General features: G+C 33.3%; 1 protein-coding gene across 7 annotated transcripts in view; it reads left to right on the top strand.

Annotated features, from left to right (window-relative positions):
- Ptbp2 (polypyrimidine tract binding protein 2) overlaps positions 1–22,449 on the top strand; it is a 72,409-nt gene extending 49,960 nt beyond the window's left edge. For 2 of the 7 annotated variants that reach the window (XM_004841219.4, XM_087213169.1), the window contains exons 9-14: positions 9,841–9,980; positions 11,419–11,452; positions 11,866–11,958; positions 20,297–20,513; positions 20,612–20,689; positions 20,863–22,449. In XM_004841219.4, the coding sequence (XP_004841276.1) occupies positions 9,841–9,980; positions 11,419–11,452; positions 11,866–11,958; positions 20,297–20,513; positions 20,612–20,689; positions 20,863–20,995 (695 nt within the window). In that variant the 3' untranslated portion in view covers positions 20,996–22,449. Of the gene's footprint in view, positions 1–9,825; positions 9,981–11,418; positions 11,453–11,865; positions 11,959–20,296; positions 20,514–20,611; positions 20,690–20,862 lie in introns of all 7 variants that reach the window. The other 5 variants (XM_004841217.4, XM_087213170.1, XM_004841218.4 and 2 more) reach the window with 3 other exon arrangements.
- The last annotated feature ends 1,271 nt before the right edge of the window (positions 22,450–23,720 follow it).

Genomic DNA, 23,720 nt, shown 5'->3' on the forward strand with positions numbered 1-23,720 from the left:
AAGATCTCTAAAACACATTTTCTTACAAAAGTTATATGATTATTGCACTGAATCAAAAATGATTAGTTAAGGTCATCAAAAAACCCAATCCATTTTAAAATTCCCCATTACTGAAAGATGTTTTTTAAGGGTTGATTTGTTCAGAAGAGAATCCTATCAAGGGTAATGCTAAATCTTTTTTAATCTTTAACTTCTTCTCCCTCTACCCCACACCTCAGTTCCATTCTTAATGGAGACACTTAGTTACACTTTTAGAAAATTCTGAAGTTTAGCTTGGTTTGATTGCTTTCTTGTAGTCATGTTAATTGGTTTTTCTATTCACTACATTAAAAAAAATGTAGACTAGAAATTAGCTCCAAAGGTTTAATAAGCATCCTAGTTACTCCTGACATTGCTGAGACAAAATACCTGATATCCAAAGTAAAAAGAGGAGAGGTTTATTGTAGCTTACAGTTTGTAGATTTCAGTACATAATTGGCTGACTGCAAGGCATGGTGGCATGCCAGAGGGAAATCGAAGAGGAGAAAACAGTTCATGGTGGACAGAAGACAGCAAAGCAGCAAAGAAGCAGAAAGCAACTAAGCAGTGAACAGCAGGTTGCAGTGGCTGGCTGTATCTCCCTTTATCCTTTCCAGACTACCCCCCTTTTGAGTGGGATTATCCACACCCAGAACTATCCAGACCAATCAGTGGACTAAGTTAGCAATCATGTACCCTTAATCCTAGCACAAGCATTGCACACCCTAGATCCAACCTCCACTAAAAAGCCCCACCTATGACCCTGTGAGGCTTTAGGGGGACAGGTAGACACAAGCCATAACAATTAGTTTCAGATGGTTATGTTTTTACCTGCTTAACAGTTTACCCCAAGCATCACTCTGGTATCACCTTTAGGTATGATATTAATTGTTTTTGTAGATACCCTTCATTAGTTTAAGAAAGTTCTCTATCATTCTTAATTTGGTAAGTATATGTGTGTGTTTATGTGTGTATATTATGAAGGAGTTTTCATTGCTTGGGGCAGGTGTCATTTCAACCCATCAATTCTTGTATTGAATTAATTTGATAAATTGTCATTTTTGTATTTCCTGTTACAAATCTTATAAAAATTAATGAAAAAGATGTAATTTTTGGTCATCCTATGTTTAAATAACTGGACTAGTAAGTAGTTAAAACATTTTATGTGTTCTTTGTAGTTTCTCAGTGAATAAGGATAGATGATAGAGGGCTGGGGATTTAAGCTCAGTGGTTCTGCCACCTGCCTTGCAAGCATAAGGTCCCAAGTTCAATCCCCGGTACCAAAAAAAAAAATTGCAAAAAAAAAAAAGAATAGATGATATACTCCTCTCATGGCTATTTGTGAAGAGAAAAGAAAGTATGACTGAGTTATTGAGTCACTTCAGGTGTTCTTCTTGTACAAATAAATCTGTAGTCTGTGCCTGTTTAGTCTTTTTGACCATTCTATAAGATATGGGGTAAACCCAAATACCTTTTGTGAAATATTATAAATGCTGTTATATTTCATTACGGTGGAGTATGTGAGAAAAAACTATAAGTCCATATAAACTTGAAATTAGCATTATAGCAGTGAGATAGTAAAGCAGTACCCTTCTATTTTTAAAATAAATGTAGGTGATACCTATGTATTTTCATTTTTGTGTGTGTTCAGAAAACATTATTCATTATTGTCCTTTAGATATTATTTAATAAACTAGGGTTGTTCAGAATTTCGATATCCTAAAAAGATAAGTGCCATTTCTTAAGTTTTCTTTTTTCCCTGAACCACTCAGTAACCTGAGAGCTTAGAAAGAAAAGCAATGATGTTTAGTTATTTTCAAGAGTAGTAAGGCTACTTTGATTTAATGTTATGTGGGCAATTGAGTACTTTTCCAAAAAGAAACCCCAGTTAAAAAGTTATGAAGATGCAAAAATACCAGTTTCTAAGAAATGGTATCTTGTTGGATCATTGGTAATGATAGAAGGGATTAGCTGATCTTCATATAAATGACTCCACTATCAAAATTCCTAGATAGATTCCTTTTGGAATAGTTTCCACCCTCAGAATAACTAGAAAACTACTAGTTTAAAAGTAATTACTTAGATTCCACATCTGTTTCTTAAAGTTGTTTATGTCATTTATTTTGTGCAGAAAGTCTGAATTCAGCAAGTCAACAGTGTTTCAGTCACTACTTGACATGTATGTAAGTCCTTAAATTGTAATGGTGATAAGAAATTCCTATCCTCTAGTAACTGTAGCACAGTGCATTACTCATATTGTGATGATGCTGAAATAAATAAACTTTCTATGTGTCTTTTACTATAATTTTAAAAATTTGAATGTTCATTGTTTCTTTAAATTATACCTCATGTTCTGTATCCAGAATCTTAGTTATTTAGCAAAACCCTAGTCTATAATATTCCATTACTAAGACGAATTACAGCAAAAAAAAAAAATAATAATAATGGCTGTGTGGTCAGACCAAATAACTATTCTGCTGCAGACATATTTGAAAGCTGTCCTCTACAAAAAGCAAGAATAATCACACATCCAAACATATTATAAATATTTCCCAGAAATTTTAAACTACATATATTTTAGAACACATCACTGAATGCCATAGTAGCTTCAAAATATATACACACATAATATTCATCATACATATATAACGTTAAAAGCTGTTATTGTCATGTTCATCATAAATCACATATTTGGTTAGAAGTAACATGAAAATATCTGTCCTGATTCATTGTTTAATAACTTAAGAAACTATATTAATATACCTCCTTCTCCATGTCCACAGGCTTAGAAAATGATGTTGAGTTCTTTGGATTATTAAACTGTCTTGTACTTTGGCTGAATTTTTAGAATGTTAATTTTTAAGTTGTAAAATTTTTTTTTAGAAAAGTTATAAGAGCTCAGCAGATAGAATTGTCCACTTTAAAAGAGTTTATTCAACTGGTTTCAAATAATTGAATGAATGGTTTTAAATTTTTTTTCTCTTCTGATTGAAGGAAATATGTTTTGTGGTAGTTGAGTACTTGAAATGTTATGGGCTACAGACAGGACTTAAAACAAGGGAAAAAAAGCTTAAAGACATTCCTAATTTAACAACTGAGTTATATGCCTGCAGCTAGGTAATTAAATTAATTGATTGGAATAGAATATAGTGTGTACATTACAATACTGTATTCAGCACAAAAAAATTGTCAACGGAAACTCCAGCTTGATAACTTTGCTTTTATTTGTATAATAACAGTGTAAAACTATAGTACTGTACAGTACAATCAACAAAAATTACAGTACAGTACAGACAAGGTGTACTGTCCAAAGAAAGACATTTAGGCTTTATAAACAAGCTGTTGTAAGGCACTGCACGCACAAAGAAAGGGTTATAAGTCTCAATAGTCAGTAAACAGGTCATTAAACAAGGAATATCTATGTCAGTACAAGAGTTTATAATTACTCATTCTCTATAAAGTAAGGTTGTTAGGATAGAACAATGATGGCAAACCTTTTAGAGCATTCAATGATATAAACAACCCACTGTGGCATATGTGCCATAGGTTCACCATCACTGGCTATAGAACCTAAATGTTCTTCATAAGTCCTTAGCTATCTAGGACAGAAGTTTTGTAAAGTTCTGATCATATGGTCTTGATCACACCAGATTTATTATTTTTACTTGTTAAATTGTTCTTAACTGTAGTTTTAAGAAATTTGCTGTTTATTAATTTTGTATTACTTTACCCCTTCCCCTTTTCTGACAGTTACTTGAAGACCCTCTCTTATATTTACCCAACACTTCTTATTTTTTAGGCCAAGCAGTCTTAATTCTGTAACTCTAACTTTTCAATAGAAGATAATCAAATCGTAGATTTTACTCAGAAGAAATTTTGTGTTTTTAAGAGTTAACAGTTATATGTGGTATGGATAATATAAAGAAAAGCTTTCTAAAGAAGACCATTCCTGTTATTTCCTTAATAATAGACTTTGGATGCAGGAACTTTTATACTACAGTTAAATATGTACATAGTTTTCCTCCTAACTGAAGAGAATAGAATAGAGGGTGAGATATGGTTTCAGAAAACAGTAGCAGTTGTCTTCTTTGTAAAAGTAAATTTTTTACCTTCAAATCAGTAGATAAAATGTAAGGACTGTGTCTGTCACCTTGGACCCCCATGCTTTTTAAGAATTAGAAAGACCTTGGAATCCCACCACAGGCCTTCTGTGTAGAAGTAATGCATAAGATTATTAACTACTACATGTTTTGAACAGTGAAGTGAAAAAAGACCAAAAGAAATCATGTAATTGACTTGGAAGAAACTTTCAGAATAGGAAATAAAGGGATTAAACAAATTGTACATCTTTCAGAATCACAGTAAACTTTTACATTGAAGAGTTCCCTGAGGAGTTATGGTGACTAAATAGAATTTAAGATCCTAGAATCCAAAAAAAGAAACATTAAGTGTGCTCTAAAGAAATGTGTGAATGGTGGACTTTAGTTAATACGTCTGTATTGGTTGGTTAATCGTAACAGCTATACTATGCTAATGTATAATGTTAATAATGAAATGGAGAATAGAGTGCTTAATTTATATAAGAACTCTTCAGTTTTCTTATAAATCTAAAACTTTCAAAAAGTTAATTAGAAACCATAAGTGGTAAGATAAATTAAGAAAAATAGTTTCATTCTTCAGTTGAAATGTGCAAGGTTTGGTATGCCTGTAGTTTCAGTGAAACATGGCCTGAAGGGAAGAAGGATAGATAAATAATTTATATAATTTCTCTCTACGTGAGTGGATGTCTATCATCAGTTTCAGTGGAGAAAGAGTTAATAATAATATTGTGTCAGAACTAATAGTGAAAATTTAACAGAATTGCTGTATTACTCAAAATGTCTGGGTGGCCCAGCTGATGAGAATGTTTTCATATGGGAAAGATTCGTGTGACATTTTCCTTCTCTTAAGCGTATGTCTGTTTATGAAGAAGCTGTTTTACATCACTTTATTGTTACACTGATTCTGGAATAGAACAAGTACTTATGTACCTGATCATCCATATTCATAAGTACTATTTTTTCCTAGCGTATCTGCTGCCTTAGTGATGGTTTGGATGTGGTTTTTCCCCAAGGGTTAGTGTGTTGAAAAGTTAGTCCTCATTATGGCAATGTTCAGAGGTGGAGACTGGTGGGAGATTGTTGGGTTTTTGAGAGTACTGTCCTCTGAAAGAACGGATGTATTTCTCATGGGATCTTTGATTGGTTCTTGAAAGAAGGTTGTTGTAAAAGATTAGGACTGATCCTTCCCCACAGGGCTTCCTGTCTCACCCTGTGATCTCTCCCTCTTCCATGGACTTCCACCCTGATGCCATCAGATGCCAAACAAATGAGGCCATCCAGTTTTGGACTTTTCAGTTTCCAAAACTGAGCTAAACTTCTTTTGTTTGTAAGTTTGCGGGTTTTGGTATTTTGTTATAGTAACAGAAAATGGACACTTACCTAAAGATATAAATAATTAAATTTACTATTTTTTAGGTAAAAATAACCTATTGGGGATGATATATATATATTATACATATATAATATATATCATATGTATATATGTGTATATGTGTGTATATATACACATATACACATATATATCACATATAGTAAGTTTCACAAAGGGACAATGATAAAATTATTTTACAGTGGAGAATTATATCATGTAAAAATTATAATACAGAAGTATTACAGAATTTATGGTAAAAATGGTGCATTTTGAAATATTTCAGGTATTTATATTCAAATTTTTTACTTTATATAATTTTTCAAAGAAGACTATATTGAAGGATAATTTTGGAACTTAATCTCAGAGGCTTTGAGAAGTCCAATAAAAACTTACAATACTTCAATGATTTAGAACTATGTAAAGGCAATATAGGTTTTTTCTAAGTTATGAGTCCAAGGGAAGAAATAATGGAAGAAAAAAACACCAGCAGCATTAAGGACAGATGATGACTGCCCCATGTCTGTCTCTCCCTCTCCCTCTCCCTCTCCCTCTCCCTCTCTCTCTGTCTCTCTCTCTGTCTCTCTCTCTGTCTGCCCCCCCCCTTTCCTGGGGATTGAAACCAGGGCTTTCACACTAAACTAACACCCTGACCCTTATTTTGAGACAAGGTCTTGATTAGTTGTAGGCTTGAATTTGGGATAATCCTGCCTCAGCTTCCTAGATTTCTGAAATTCCCAGCAAAGTGTGTTTACATTATGTTACACACTGTTGAAAATGTAGAAAGATCCTTTGTCATATGGATCACCTGACTTAGTAACATAGTAGTCTAGAATGGTGGTAACAAATGGAAAAATGATGGGATTTTGGGTTAGCATTTTTATCCAATTGTACAGACACTGGAGGCTGCACAATTTATGTTCCATTTTCTGGTAAGATTTTTATTATCTTTTTTTTTTTTGGTACCAGGGATCGAACTCGGGACCTTGCGCTTGCAAGGCAGGTGGTGGCACCACTGAGCTAAATCCCTGGCCCTTATTATCTCCTTAATATAAGGAAATAAATTGCATGTGTTTTGAGTCTACCGTATAGCAAAGTTAGGGATCTTTTTACTAAAGGACAGTATCATTTATTAAAATACAGCTTTTTCTGGCATTTGGGGGCTTTACACTAAGGTTTAACCTAGACTACTTTAACCCAGTGAAGGAAAAACATGGTATTTTTAAAACAATTGTGCCTTAAATATTTAAAGTATTTTTTTAACAAGTTTTCCACTACCTTTGAATTTTCTGGTAAGTAGTTTTCATTAGATTATTTAACTGAATATTGATAATGTAGAAATGTATGTTATAAAAAAATAGATGTTTACATAAATAAGCTGTGTTAACCTGAGGCTGGTATATTTAGATCGATACTAAATTTAAATAGATAATTTTGTAGGTGTTTAATGAATTAGTAACTTTATGAGAGGTGAACAGGAAATAAATTAGTAATAGATAACTTAGAACTGTAAATTTTAGAAGTTTCACTAATATATAACTTAAGCACATACTTTAAAAAAAGTATCACATATTACAGTATTTTTTGAGCAATCTACATGTGCAAAGCATCACTCGTGAACTCTATAAAGTCAGTTATTTTCTTCTCAATGATATTAAAATATACTTTGCCTTTCTTACTCTTATTTATCATACAGTGGAGTTTCTTTGTTACTCTGAAAGCTAGTAGAATGTGTGATTGTTTGTTCTTGTGCTTTATAAAAGTTCTTCATTTTTTCAATTATGGCAAATACCAGTAGATACAACCAGAAAAGCCCTTTTGGTTCTTAGAAAAGAGTATTATAAAAGGATTCCTTATGCCAAAACGTTTTAGAACTTCTTTACTGTGGGATACAAAGTTCATACAAAAACATGAAATACTGACTATTTTACTAGATGGTAAGAGCCAAGAGATACACAGAGAAAATGCTAGTGATTTGGTGATTTGCAAGATTGTTTTAATTTTGTACTTAGCTATAATTCTTCAGGTACTTATTTTGTGTTAGTGGACCTTGAGTATCATTTCTTTTTTTTTTGGTATTGGGGATTGAACTCTGGTCCTTGTGCTTACGCAGCAGGCGCTGAAACCACTGAGCTAAATCCCCGGCCCTGAGTATCATTTCTTAACTGTTAGAATCGAAAAATAGAAGCAATAGTAAAATTGACTTAATCTTTCTGTTGTGGGAAAATGCTGATGATCAAATATCTGTTTTTTTTAAAAAAAAATTTTTTTTGTAAAATGCGCTTTTCAGGCTTGGAACTGAAGTCTTTTGCATATCATGTATTGTAGTTGGTGCTTTTGCTTTTTGTTTGGTTTTTGCCATCAACTCTGGATCTTATAAAGGCCATGGAGTTTAACTGAATTTTAAGTTACTTTTTTCTGCTTAAGAGATAGCCAATTAAAGGCAAGGCAGGAAAACAAATTTGACTACATCTGAAATTTCCCCTATTAAATAATTGTGTTGTCAACTTAAATTGAATGCCATGTGCATTCAGCCAAAGCTGTCTAAAAATGCTGCAATACATTTAAAACAAAAAGTATAAGGTTACTTTCCAAGAGAATGCAAGAAAAAAATTAGTGAGTGCTCTCCTAGGAATTAAACATGTATCTTTACTTGTGTGCAAAATAATGGAAATACCCATTGAATGTGAAATGGAAGTAAGCTATGAAGTATAATGAGGACTACAGTATTTAACATGGAGAGGCTAGTAATGTGATTGAATCATTGGTTGAGATATCCACAGAAATAGATCTAAAAAGGCACCAAAGACTTCTGCACATTAATAAACACTAGACATAAGATTTCCTATTTTAAAATAAGATCCTTAATCCTGTGATTTACTTTAAAAATACGTAAAATGGGTGAGTAGATGAGATGGTCCATGAGGTGATCCTTGTTACCCCTGATTAATAGTACATGAAAGTTTGTCATTCAGTCTCTTACTTTTGTTTATTTTTAAGGTTTTCCAAAACTAAAATTAAAAAAAAAGAAAAGAAAAATGGGAAAATAGAGAATGTGTCCTAAAAATGCCATAGGCAAAGAGCTGTACAGTGAACTCATTCAGAGCAAGAATCTAAACAAGAAGCATCATTCCACTGATGGTGTCTGAGAGAACAGATAAAGGCTGAATTAAGTAGAGATTGGAGGGAAAATTTTTATGTCAAAAATTTTAAGAATTATGAATCTTAGACTTCTTCAGACTGCCAGTGAAAGGTCCTAATAGTTTTTGTGAAACTTGACAAAAAGACTGTCTCTGAAACTAAAGGTAACTGTAGATCCTTATGAATGAAAACTAAAAAGAGAGAAAGAATAAAATGTGAACTTACTGAATAACAGGGCTAATGGCCAGCTCTACCCAGTATGTCAGGAAGGTCAGTGTCATTTAAGCTGGCTGTTTTTCCCTTTTTCATAAGTGCCAGAAAAATTACCATATAATTAATTTCTCTAGTGGACTAATATTTATTGAGAAATAACCTAGTATGTAAGAATGTAAGAGATGAGAGTATTCTGATTTCATTGGTAATTGAAAAGTAGATAAAGGATGAAAAGAGTTCTCTTTGGAATGAATGATTGAAGATAGGGGGACTTAATGAAAAAGGACAACTGAAAGGATGGGAACCAAGGCAGTAGAAATAAGGAAATGATAAGGCACATTGTAAACAAAGTCTGTGATAAGAGTGACTTTTTTTGTTCTTTCTCCTGGAGATGGTTGAGTTTCAGGAACTTGTGTTTATTAAGAAGGCAAACATTTTGTTAAATTATTTAGGTCACTTGAATGAATTAAAGATTGAAGGTGATTTGTATCTGGAAAAGGACTTTTAACTGTATTTGTTTCGTAAGCAGTAACTGATTTCAGGTGTGAGCTTCTGAAGAAGATGATGGCACTAGTAGAAAAAGGATGGTTTACCGTTATATCAAAGGCAACATTTTTGATGCTTGACTTTTCATATATGACTTCTCAGTGTAAACCATGGAAATGAATTTGTCAAGTCTTTTGACTTGGAAATACATTCTTCATGCTTTGTTTGCTTTTCCATAGGAGATGGAGTATTGCATATTTAATTTTTTAACATACCATAGGTAAGTATATTAGTTCAAATAATTAATAACTTTGTTCAAATCAGTTACTTTCCTTTAACTGCTGCACATCAGCAAACCATTTTTCTAAAAATTATAAAAATTAATTTTCAGGAACCTTTTGGAGTGGTCAGCCGTATGCCACGTGGCCATCGCACTTAAATTGGTTTTTGTAAACGACTTGTGTGTGTTTCGTAAAATATGCTTTATTTTAAAATTAGGGCTTCCTGTTGCAGCTGTTCCAGGAGCTCTCAGTCCTTTGGCTATTCCAAATGCTGCTGCAGCCGCTGCTGCAGCCGCTGCTGGCCGAGTGGGTATGCCCGGAGTCTCAGCTGGTGGCAATACAGTCCTGTTGGTTAGCAATTTAAATGAAGAGGTTAGTAAAATCATTTTCTAATGTTATTCTTTAACTCCATTTCATTTGTGGAAGTTTTTCATGTTTATTTCATTTTGCACTTGCCTTTTATTTTTTATGTACATTCATTAGCCAAAGTATTTTCTGTATGTTTATTTCTGAATAAAATCTGTGTACTTGTTTAGGTAATATTTTGTTTCCTTAGACAGTCATATCTCTTTATGTATGTATATATATTTTAACCTAGCTACCTATTTTTCCTAAGAAAAATATGGTGAAGTACTATAGTTTGGCTTTGTATCATTTTGTTGTTCACAAAGGCAAATGTTATCTAATTTGCAAATTTAACTGTAAAACAATTTTGCTCTTTGCCTTTTCTAATTATTTGCTTGTTCATTTCATGCTTATGTGTCATTGCATTTTTTTTTAAATCTTATTTTATGTGAACTACTCTAATACATTTTTCTTTGAAGGTTCTTCCAAAGATCTTGACGAGGCACTCTTCCAGTCTTTCTTAGTAATTTTTTCTTTGCAGTTATTAGTCATTGTCTTCTAAAAATATTTTTCAACTTTTTATCTCCCTCCCTTTCTTGTTAAATAAAATTGCTGTTATTTTCTTTAGTTGTACATTTTATGTCTGATATATTTTATTTTGATTGCTATGAAAGCTGGTATGAAATGTGGTAAGCTCAATGTATTAGTTAATGATGTCTAATTTAAATGTTTTATTTTTAATTGGCCTTTGTTGATATGAACATTAAGCATATTTTATCATTTAATACTATTATCATTCACAGTTCTGCATGCTAAAATGATTGGATCAGAGTTTAATTTTTAAGACTTGCCTGCATTTCATAACCAGCCATGCTTATGCAGTTAAAGTTCAAAGTTTAAAATTCCTATGCATGCTTTCCTTCCCTATGTTGAGATGAAATGCTGTAATTTACTCTTTGATATAGATGTACTTTACCCATATTTGTCTTGGATGACTACATTTTACTCAGTTTTTCTTGTACAGTACATAAACCAACCATTTTTCTGACCAAATTCCTGCATTTCCTATGTACTGACCTATATTTTATTTTTTTTTTGTTTCCCCAATTCCTTATTTTTTTCTTCTGCATTGCTGTTTCCCTTCCCCATTTCATCCTTTTCCCTGTGTGTTCACCTTCCCTTTCCTTGTCTTTTCCCAAATGCCCATTCCCTTCCCTGTCTTATCCTTTATTTTCCTTGTCCTTGTCTTCATTCCCCGTCTCCATTCCCTATGTTCATGCTTCTGTGCTTGAACAAATGTTCCTCGGACCAACTTGCCCCAATTAACCGCCTTGAACCATGATCCATGACCACCTCACCATTCTGCGGGAACCACCCTTCGTTATGGATGATCTGTTCATCTCCGCTCTTCCTCGACTCTTCTCTCTTCTTGTCTTACGCTGCTTGCTCTTCTCTCCTTCTAAAGATGGTTACGCCCCAAAGTCTGTTTACCCTCTTCGGTATGTTATTGTTAGCACTATACTTTTATTATTGATTTGATTTTTGTTTCACCTTAATTCTTATTTGTAGCTAGCACTTTGGCTTAAAGTTGAATAGTAAATCTTTTGCTATTTTTCTTTGCTATTTAAAACTCTCCATAGACACAAAATTTGTTTTAATGCATGCTGATTTATTTTGCATGGTCTTTAATTTAATATCATTCACATAGCTTTGAGGGTTTATCAGAAATTATTCTTTTCAAAATTCACTGTTCAAAATCTTGATCTTCTTTATTCATTTGTGAGAATGATGAGATTGAATGAATGATCATGTTGGTGTCTGAATGTTTCATTGATATGTCAGAAAGATAGTTTTCAGCTTTCACATAAAATTAATTCCATTTTTGGATTACCTCTCTGTGACTCCAAAAAAGGTGTTTATGGAGATGTGCAGCGCGTGAAGATTTTGTACAATAAGAAAGACAGTGCTCTAATACAGATGGCTGATGGAAACCAATCACAACTTGGTAAGATTAAGCTTCATGTACCTATACATTTTCAGTTCTCAATTCAAACATAGCATAAACCTTGAATAAAAATAAGCCAGTTTATTTATATGAGTAAGAAATCATTTATTAATGGCCAGTGCTCAAAATCTCATTTTAATTTTACGGGTTTTTTTGTTTTGGTACCAGGGATTGAACTCAGGATCTTGCGCTTGTGAGGCAGGCGTAGTGCCACTGAGTTAAATCCCTGGCCTCATTTTTACGTTTTTTGGTTTGGTTTGGTTTGGTTTTTAGTTTTCTTGAGATAAAGTCCAGCTATGTAATATAGGCTGGCCAACATCCTGCCTCAGCCACCACGGTGCTGAGATTACAGGTGTCCACCACCATGCCCAGCTTTTAATTTTCATATTTTAATGTCAGTGATTGGCCATGATGAATGCATTTGGTTTTTCTGCTTTCATTTGTGTTTAGTGTATCTCTTCAATTTGTGTACACAGAATTCTGTGCTCTGGTGAGCATAGTCCTTACTCTTGTTTTCATGTACACTGTAAGTAGCATTTGTCATAGTCAACAAAGTGGTCTCAACCGTTTGACTTTTTTCCACATCATTGTTGAGGTATGGGTGGCCTTACCTTTTTATAAATTAGGGATGCTGAATCATCATGATGGAGAATTACCTGAGGTAAAATTTCAAAAGTTGTTGGTTTTGTTTTATGTAAAAACTATTTTAAGTGAGTGATACTTTGATTTTTATCATAACAGTATACTTGTACTGCCCATAACAAAATATTGTGGGGCTTACACAGTAGAAATTAAAGCTTTAGATGCTAGAGTCCCAGAGGTTACAAGCAGATTTGTATTTTGGAGAAGCTTCTAGTCTCTTCTTCCTTTTCCCCTTTTCCTTGCTTGGCTCTCTGCTGTGTAAGCATAATGAAAAAGATTCCTTCCTCTTGTAAGGACACTTCTTTTAGATTGTGACATCACCACTATGAACTCATTTTACCTTCATTATCTCCTTAAAGGTCTGGCTTTGCATAGAATCACTACAATTTTTATATGTGTAAATCCTGTATCCTCAATTTCATAAGATATTGTCACCAAATTTCACTTAATTTTTGTACTGTGTAGTGTTGTTTTTATCACTGCTCCTAGGATTTTGTTTTCTTGGAAATGCCTTTAAAAAATACACTCTGATCCTACACAAAACTAGGATTAGGTTGGGGATTTAGCTCAGTGGTTCTGTCGCTTGCCTTGCAAGCACAAGGACCCGAGTTCGATCCCCGCTACCAAAAAAAAAAAAGGGCCGAGGGTTTAGCTCAGTGTTTCCACCACCTGCCTCGCAAGCTAGGGACCTGAGTTTGATCCCCGGTACCAAAAAACAAACAAAAAAACCTAGGATTTGCTATGGAGGAAAATAAATGAGACTTACAGAATTAAATATACTTTGCTTCTGTGCTCTGTTCTTACCCTTTTTGGTTTTTATGGAACTGTATTTAGAAATACTTACTATTTTATAGGCAGATATCTTCATTAAGAAATAACCAGCAAAAGAAATTAAGACATAGAGTTGGTAATTTTTAAATTATGAATGGGATTATTTTATGTTAGAAGTTATGCTAAATTGTTTTACAGTTTGCAAACATTAAGATATTTCTCTGATGAACTTTATACCATAAACCTATTTAACTGATCAGTATTTTTAATTGGATATTTTAAGAACATTATTTGTAAATTCTCACTCTTTAGAAATAGTGCACTGATTTCCAAAGATTAAGTGAATTCTAGTAAAATATGAGAGTAGTTCCTTTATGGTAGTTGCCTAGTTTCCCATTCATGTTTTCAAGAATTACTTTTTAAAACATCCATTTTTATTTAATGTACAACTGTCATCTAAAAAGTTACTTAGTTCTTGATTATAACACACCTTTATGTACTAAATTATATCAAAAAATGCTGTAAAGTAAGTGGAAATTACTCTTGTGTTTATGATATGTGAGCAATTTTAAAGTATGTGTATGTATTGGCTTTCATTTCCACTGTTAAAAGTATTGGCAGCTCTAAGTTACACTTTAAGGTACTATTGCTGGTCCCTTACGAGAGGCTCAAGAGACCTTTTTCCCCAAAACAAATAAGGAAAGGAAGGGAAAAAAAAGCAAATGATTGGGATAGAAATATAGTATAATAATTATGATAAAATAAATTGCAAATGCATCAAGAATAATAGCAAATATTAAAAAGCAAGTTTTATCAGTTAAAAAGTTTATCAGGTTTGACTTTTTAACACATTCCCACTGACTTCAGCCACTGGTGGTACATGTGTGACTATCCCATTGGGCAGCTTGAACCACCAATGGGACTGTCCCACGTGCCCAATGGCCTAGTCTTGCCTGTATTACTGGTAGTTTGAGCCAGCGAGAACATAACACTTCCAAATCAGAGCCACCTGGTAGTGAGGCATATGAATTATGATCCCGTCGTGAAGATATTTAAAAGCTACTTGTATGATATTTATAGGAAGCACATGCACAAAGATGTGGAAAGATTAAAAGTGATGTAGATATTAGACAAATAGTGATCTAGATATTGTGATAAGTGGTACAGATATTGGGCAAATAGTAATCTAAAGAAACTTAAATTTAGCATGAAAAATATTAAAAGCTTTAGTTCACTAGGAAGATAGAACAGTTTTATATATGTGTGTGCCTGGTGAAATACACTTAAACTACATACTGTAAATCATAAGTGGTAGAACTGTAGGTAGACTTCAGCAACTCTGTCTTAGTGGTGGCTTTCATCCTACCTTTTTCTTATGTGGAGCAGATCAAAACAACAAAGATACCAGTGATTAAACAATTGTGCAGTTTTTTTTTAAGCAAATATGGCACATTTTAAAATTTGATCACTTAAACTATCGAGTAAGCTTCAATTAATATCAGTATCATAGTCTCTTTCACAAATTAGAATTAATACCATATTTAAAATCTCCATGGTCCAAAGAAGTTATTTTAATAATAGCTTAAAAATACTTAAAAGTATATGGCAATGAATGTAGCATACACAAACTAGGTATGTGTGGCGCAGTGAAAATAGTGTTTGATGGAAAGATTTTACTTTATAGCAATTGAAACCCCAAAGAATGGAGAAATTAAAGACAAGACTAGAAATCAGTAGTACATGTGACAAATAATTGAGAGGGAAAAACAAATCCAAAAGTTGGGTCCCTTGAAAAGACTAATAAAAAATAGAACTGTCCTTACGGATTGATATTGTTTAAAAAATGAGAGCAGCAGTACAGTATTTTGATATATAACACAGTGAACTATAAACTCCTTTTCCTTATTATCTGAAATAATGTGTAAACATTATAAACATTAAATTTTCTTAAATTTCCTGTCTTTTGAATTTTCATTATTGATTAACATCTTCTTAAAGTTGGATTAAAGGAAAGGCAAAAATAATATTTAGCCAAAACTGCCATTTCTACTCTGTAACACTTTTTCCTTATCATTGCTTTATCCATTTATGCCATATTTTTGGAACAGTAGACTTCAAAGTATAAGATTCTCATCCCCCCCATTAAGTTTATTGGTACATTTTAGGTATAAAATACAGTTACATACATCATTAGGATCTTGTACCATTACATGAGTGTCTTGGTTCTTATTTTTTTCCCCTTCCCCTGCCCTCCCTTCACTCCCTCCACCCTTCCCTATTTGCAAAGACTTGTTTCCATTGTTTTCCTTTTCTCATATTTTTTCTTTTCTCTTCTTTCCTTTCCCCTACCCCTCCCACTTCCCCTACTCCTTTAGACCTTTTCTTCCTGTTACACAATATCAATTATACATTTTTAAAATTACAGTATCAAGATCTAGGAGACATTACCACAGATTTTACAGAATTTAAAAGGATATATAGAAAGCATATTACAAAAATCTGTCTTGAAATAAATTTAACAACTTCTCTAAGAAGTACCTTGGAAGACAAATTAATGAAACTAACTCTGGAGGAAATATAAAATTTGAATAGCACCTATTAAAGTATATTCCTAGCTTGAAAACCTACCTATAGGACAACAACAGGCTCATATACATTTTTACTGATAAATTATGTCAAACATTTAAAGCAGAAAAGAAAGGAACACTTCTCCCCTCATTTTAGGAAATCAACATTGTGCTAATCCTAAAATTGGATAAAGATAATAGAAGAAAAAAATATGAACATAGATAGAATTTGTTTAACAAAATAAACTGTTAGAAGTCAGATCTGGCAGAATGTAGAAAGTGGTTTCATTATAGGGCTGCCAGTGTTGGTTCAGCTTTGGAAGATCCACCCCAAAAAGTCATCATTTTAACAGAGGAAAGAAGCCATATGATCCTGTCACTAGTTGAAGAAAAAGTATCAGACTAAATTCTACAGGTGTTCATGGTAAAAGGTATCAGGAGACTAGAAGTAGAACAGAACCTTCTCAACAGATTAAAGACATGAACTCCATGCTTCCAGCAAAAATGCCTTATATGAATGGAGAAGATACAATGCTTTCTCCCTAAGGTGGGGAGCAAGGACAGATATGCTTACTGTTCATCTGTCCATTAAACTTTGAAACATAGGCCCCAACCAAAATAGTCTGGCAATAAAATGACACAATTAGGATAGGATTGGCAAGGTAGAAGCAAAATCTTTATATGTAGATGAAATGATCTTCTACAGAGAAAATACTAGAAATCTCTAGGAGCCCCGAGAACTTGTATTTGAATTTAGCAGGATTAGAAAACACAAGATATATGTAAAAATTCAGGTCTGTGTATACTTGCTATAAATGAAGAATTGGAAATTGAAATTTGAAAGCTATGTAGCAGTACAAAGGACCTAGAAAAGTAAAAAGAAAATAAAAAACAGCATTGAAAGATGTTTAGTACCTAATTTTAAGACTTCCTCTAAAGCTACAGTAATCAAGGCAGTGTTGGTGTAAGGAAAGACATATAGATCATTGGAACAAAACAGAATCTAGAAATAGTTTTGCAGGGTACATCAATCTGGGTTGGAGGCTGTTTTCCTTTAGGGCTTGAAATACATCACTCCAAGCTCTTCTTGCCTTGAGGGTTTGCACTGAGAAGTCTGCTGTGATTCTGATGGGCTTTCCTTTGTATGTGATTTGTTTCTTTCCTCTCACTGCTTGTCGAATTTTGTTCTTATGTCAGGTTTCTGGAATCCTATTATATGCCTATGTGTAGATTTTTTTTTTTTTGATCATGGCTAGTTGGAGTCCTATATGCCTCCCTCATCTGTATGTCAGGTTCTTTTCCCCTGCTTGGAAAGTTTTCTGCCATCACTTCTGTGAACAGTTTTTTTATGTCATCTGCACTCTCTCTTGTTTCTCTTCATTGAGAATCAGTCTTATGTTATTCTTCTTTGTATTGTCTAGCAGCTACTGGATTGCTTTCTTGTGGTCTCTTACAATTTTAAAGCAATTTTTCTTTTCCTGTTTACTACTTGCAGTCTTATCTTCTATATCTGAAATTCTGTCCTCACATTGGCTCATTCTGCTGCATAAGCTTTCAATGGAGTTTTTCATCTCCTGGAAATCTGTTTGCATCTGTTTTATGGATTCCATTTGTTTCCTATGTTGGGATTCCATCATGTTCCTCCAATTTTTTATCTTCATCCTCTCTAGTTGTATTAATCATGTGTTGCACAATGGGCACAATCTCTGGTGTTATCTGAGAACTTATTTCTGATTTCATTTTTTCCAGTTCCTCTTGTGTTGCCAGTTCTGGGCGTCCAAGTGGTTGAGTATCAGAATGTTCCATCTCGTTTCCCTGTGGTGTTACTGTAGGTGATCTGGAAGTCTGTTTTTGAGGCTTCTTTATGTTTCTTCTCATTTCCACAGGGGAGGTATACTGCTGGTGCCAGCGTGGCTCACCACCTCTGCCCAGCTCACCTCCTCTAGCCCTGGGAGCGGTGGAATGTCGGCGGGGGAGCCTCTTCCTGGGCACTGGGATTGGCTCACCTCTGCCCTAGGAGGGATGGAATGGCCGCGGTGAGCCTCCTCCTGGGTGCTGGGATTGGCTCACCACCTCTGCCCTAGGAGCGGTGGAATGACGGCCAAAATTCTCTATGAAAAACCTGATTCATTTGAAATTACTAATTTTGATAATTCTTTGTTTAATCATTGTCTTTTAAACTTCGCTATTCTCATTATCCCTCTTCAGTGTCCCCTATTAGATCACTTTAGATTTGGAGAGTGTTTTTTTTTTTTTTGGTCAACAGTCACCTGACCAGAATTTGTTGCAGTACTTCTGAGGTAGCTCTTTGGTTATTTTGCTTTATTTTACTCTTTTTCTTCTATTACCATCTCTCCTTTCCATGCTTACTATACCTGGAATTTTTATTCTTTTCTTATTCTTGCCTTTCATATCTCAAAGTTCAGTTATTTATACAGTCTTCTCATTTAGATACCTTTCTTATGACAACTTTAATCAAAACATAATGCTTTTTATCTGATGTAAAACATTTAGAACTTTAAAAACATTTTACAAGTCAGTGGTTTCATTATAAATGTATTTCAGATACCATCACTATAGATAATTAAGAGTTGGCTTTGTATGTATAAGTATAAATTTTAACTTTTATATGACAGGTATAAATTTTATATAAAAATACACTGTAAGAAACTATGGAGAGAAAAGCTAGGCTTGGGATATAAAATCTTTGTTTTTTCTGTTGCCTCTATTGAAATTCTAAGAAAATGGTTTCAAATATGTAACACTGTAGTGTTTTTACAAAATAGGGAAATGGTAAAAAAAAAAAAAATACTTCTGTTTCTTTTTTGAATGGTAACTCATACAGCATTATCCTTTTGTGTTTATTTGGAATATTCTGTACAAGACCAAATTCATGGATTTAACAGATCCTAATGTGTACTGTGCCCACCAATTATTTTAGATACTTTTAAGAATAGAGATTTTGTTTTCAGTTTTCCACTCTTCCATATTGTCTTCTCTGCTGTTAATATTTGTATCTGGTTTAAGTATAGTTAGATAATCAGTTCAGTTCAAACATGACTTCTCAAAATAATCTTTTTTAGTTCTTAATATTTATGAATAAAAAATAAAACATGTAACTCTTCTATAATTTAGACCAGTTTATTTCATTTAAAAATAGCATACCAGCTACCTCCAGAAATAGCTACATAGTGTTCTGTGTTGACACACCACTGTATCCTGGCATGGAGATGATGGTTCCTGTCTTTATGTACCTTAGAGTCTGATGTAAGAAATAATAGATAATTGCAGTAAATTATGATAATCTTTAAAAAGTTAAAGAGTACTACATGGGGAATATCTAGTGAAGTTATGAACCTTTCCAAATGATGATAAAAAGGCCTTTTTGGAGAAGTGACCTTGAAGAACCAGTGGATTAAGAAAGTGAAAGGCGGGCCCGGGGATTTAGCTCAGTGGTTCCTGCACCTGCCTCGCAGTGCAAGGACCTGAGTTCAGTTCCCGGTGCCCAAAAAAAAAAAAAAGAAAAAGTGAAAGATACAGGAAATTGTTAGAGAAAAGCATGTACACAACAGTATAGGTAAGAGAAACTAGTGTCAGGCTATGTATTTTCTGTAGCCAGAGCATAAGTGCAAGGAGTACAGTGCTAAAATATTTCTTCCATAGTGCCTGGGATGGTGTCTTACTGCTTTATTCCCAATGCTGATATAGTGGTTCATATTGCATATCATTGATAAATACCTTATTGTTCAGAGAAATATACTGTTCAGAGAGACTGGGAGATATACAAGGTTCATTCTGGGAAAGGCATAAGCTATGATAAAGAATGAGTTTAGACTTTAACCCTAGGGATTTTAAGCAAATAGTAACATAATCAGATTTGTAATTTATGAAAGTCATTTAACTGCTGTATGTATAGAATGAATTGGAGAAAAGTACAGATACACCCAACAGGAAGACAAATGAAAGTGAGTTATCCAGATTTTTTTAAATTTGAGAGATAATTAGGAAGAAAGACATGCCAAGACTTAATGATTAGAATGTGGAACAGCAGAGGTAATAAAAAAGGAATGACTACTAAGTTTCTTTCTTGGGTGTCTAAAAATATGATTTAGAAGCAGAATTGGGGAAGATAGGCATAATCTGGGTTTTGTTGTATGAAAGTAGCTGGTTTTTTGGCCAGTAACACCTTGTCTTACAGAAATGAAAATAGAATTTTAAGTCTTAATCATCAGTGACTATGATAAATTCATGGTTTGTTTTAAAATCCTAAGAAAGTACAGATTTTAAGCTATTTTAAAGAGAATTATTTCTGTTTTGAGAGTTGATACTTTTTTAATAGGCATTCTTTCTTCTTATAGCCATGAATCATCTTAATGGACAGAAAATGTATGGAAAAATTATTCGTGTTACTCTCTCTAAACATCAGACTGTACAACTACCTCGAGAGGGGCTTGATGATCAAGGGCTAACAAAAGATTTTGGTAATTCCCCATTGCATCGTTTTAAGAAGCCTGGATCCAAAAATTTTCAGAACATTTTTCCTCCTTCTGCCACCCTCCACCTATCTAATATCCCGTAAGTTTTTAAACTGGTGTTTACTAAGAATATACATTTTAAGAAAATATAAAATGTATTATTAACCTTTACTTTTTTTTCCTATCCAATTTTCCTAGTCCTTCAGTAGCAGAAGAGGATCTCCGAACACTGTTTGCTAACACTGGGGGCACTGTGAAAGCATTTAAATTTTTTCAGTAAGCAATCTTTCTTATCTTTTAAGTTAGTGACTTGGTAGACATAAAAATTTTCTTCCAAGTATTTATAGTCTTTTTGATTTTACAAATTTCTTAATCTAGAATGAACACAGTTCAAGTATTTAAGCCCTTCCTACTTTTATGAAGTATCTAATTTCATAATTTTGTTTCAGAAGAGATCACAAAATGGCTCTTCTTCAAATGGCAACAGTGGAAGAAGCTATTCAGGCCTTGATTGATCTGCATAATTATAACCTTGGTGAAAACCATCATCTGAGAGTGTCTTTCTCCAAGTCAACAATTTAAGAGAGGGAAGAAGATTGGGGGTGAATCACATTGTTTGGTGTCATCACCTATTGACTGTTCAGAAAAGTGGGGACCAGAGTTTGATTTTCTTTTTGTTGTTTCTTGTTTGTTTTTACATGCTGTTATCATTCCTTGGTTATAAAATGAAATGGCATATGTAAAGGCAGAGTTATGAACTGCTATACGTCATCTGTTCAATAGGGAAGCCATTTTTATTGTCTGTTTAAAATTTCAGTTTAATTTTGCTTTATTTTTTCAACTTAGTTGACATACGTGCCTTAAAAAGGAAAACTAGTGTTGCTATTGTGCATTTACTAGAAAAAAGGAATTGGTTGTCTAGGGCACATTGTTATATGGGAATTAAAATATGTTTAGGCAGGGGTGTGTAAAAAGGTTAAGTTTTTGTTTCTCCTGCTTGGAACTTATTTTGAATTATTGGCTTATTGCATTTCTTTCTGTTTAATCAAATAAGATACTGGATATTGAAAGAATAAAGCAGCATTTTTAGTTTTTACTACCTTAGGCTTTGTTGCTTTTTAAAAAACATTGGCCTTTTGTATCTCACAATTCTGGTCTAGATTCAGTTATGAATGTAGGCATTAGTTAAAGTTAACAAGATGCAGAGTATTAATTTCTTAAGACAACAAAGTGAATTCTGTAAGTTTGAGCCCTATGTGGAAAGCATTGTGGAATCTTAACCTTTTTGTACACACTCTTGTGGGACGTATCATATAAATGTCAGCACTAAGTAATGTCTTGTTTGTGGCTGAATATTTTTCGTAGATGTTTTTGAAGTTGACATGACTTACGTGCATTTAAATATATATTGCCATCCTTAGTTTGTAATTAAGATTTGGAATATGGTTGTGGATTTCTGAGCATGTGCAGACTGGTCTAGCTAGTTCAGGAACTGGTGCATGTATTTTTCAAAGACAAAGAAAGTGTACTGCGAAAATTTGCAGGAAGATTAATTTTGTGGCAGTTTTCGAAACTGACAACCAGGTGGGACCAAAGTTTATGTGCCTTTAGTCTTAATTTACCTTGCATTGTAATATTCAGTTTTAATAAATCTTCAAAATATTTTGTATTTAGGAATAGATCTGACTTTAATAAAAACATGGCTCAGAATCTACAGGTCAAATTTATTTGAACAGTTCTTGTCAATCTGAATTGTTGATTCTGTTAAATGACCAATACTTTTTGAAATTGATGTACTTAGTTTCAAGATTCATAGATTCTGTTATCTATGTAGACAGAATGGTCATGTATATTTTCTATTAGTTGAGTTTTTACATCTTTAGAAATGTAAAATTCAGTATAGTTTGAAAGCGGCACAATTAAAAATTAATTTTCTAACAAAGTTGGGAGGTTTGATGGTTGTTTAATTTCATTTTGTGTGTACTCTGCTTACCTCTGTAGCATGCTCAATAAACACTTCTGTAGCTCTGTATTCACCTTTTCTGTCTTTCTCTGCTGCCTTTTCTCTCTCTTTGTTTTCACTCCACTGTGCTTCTGAATTCATGTTTATCCTCTGCCAGGGTGGGAAAGGAGTAATAATATTACAATTCTATGGCTTTATACCATAAATAAATCTAGATGCTGTGAAAATACACCAGCTGTTTTTTTTTTAATGTAAAAGATAACTGCTCTTCAGGAGGACACATATTAAACATTTCCCACCCTGTTTATAATCTACTGCTTCAAACACATAACTTTCTATTGTAGCTTGTTAATTCTTTCTATCTCTTTTGTTCTTGTTGTTGTTGTTTTTCCAGTAGATTATGCACTAGTAGATCTTTTGGACTTGCCATGCTCTTTTGCTGCAGTTTCATCTTTCATCTTTTGTGTCCGCTAAAGATTTCCTACTAATCTTAGACTACCTTGTGAGTTGCAACAAAGAATACTTGATGTATCTATTGGAAAGAAGAATAGCATATCATCTGTTTTTGTTTGGGAAAGAAACACATTCAGGTATTTAAAAACAAAGAGCTATTTACATTTGATAATAATATATTACTATCATTTTTCATATGGTTACAATTAGGGTGCTATTAAAATTCAGAATATTTTTGGTCACTTTCTAAACAGATGTATGGATGTCAGATAAATATGTAGTGACACATTCCTTTGTTCTTATAAAACATGAAAAATTTTTTTTTTTTTTTTTTTTTTTTTTTGGCATCAGGGATTGAACTCAGGTCCTTGCTCTTGCAAGGCAAGCCACGGAACCACTGAGCTAAATCCTTGGCCCCATCTCATGAATAATTTAGTAAGATGTTTTCAAAAATGAAGGCACATAAGATACATGTAAATATACTGTACATAATTATTCGGTCACTTTGAAAAAATGTGTATCTTAAAAATAATTTTGTTTACATTAGAGTCAGCAATTTAAAGATGATTTGAAAGTTAGATGATCTCCCGTGGTTTTTTTTTTTTGTTCTTTGAATACCAGTGTAGTACAGAGGTACTCTAGCAGTATCCAAGAATGTCTTTAAGTCTATAAAAAAAAACCAATAACATCTATTGGTTAATGAATAGTAATTGAACACAGCTTTAAGTGGAATTTTTCTCAATATTGCTTGGTAGTTATAATACTTGAAAGTAGGTTTTCTCCCCTTTACAGGTAGATTGGGGGGAGTGAGGGTTTCTTAAGAGGGACAGAGTCTAGGAGCAATGTGTGAAAACTGAAGTTACTCTAGTTGCTGAACTGGACACAAGTTAA

The sequence above is a fragment of the Heterocephalus glaber genome, unplaced genomic scaffold (assembly GCF_053883595.1).
Source record: "Heterocephalus glaber isolate CG9 unplaced genomic scaffold, H.glaber_assembly_v1.0 deba00001442, whole genome shotgun sequence".
Taxonomy (NCBI): Eukaryota; Metazoa; Chordata; class Mammalia; order Rodentia; family Bathyergidae; genus Heterocephalus; species Heterocephalus glaber.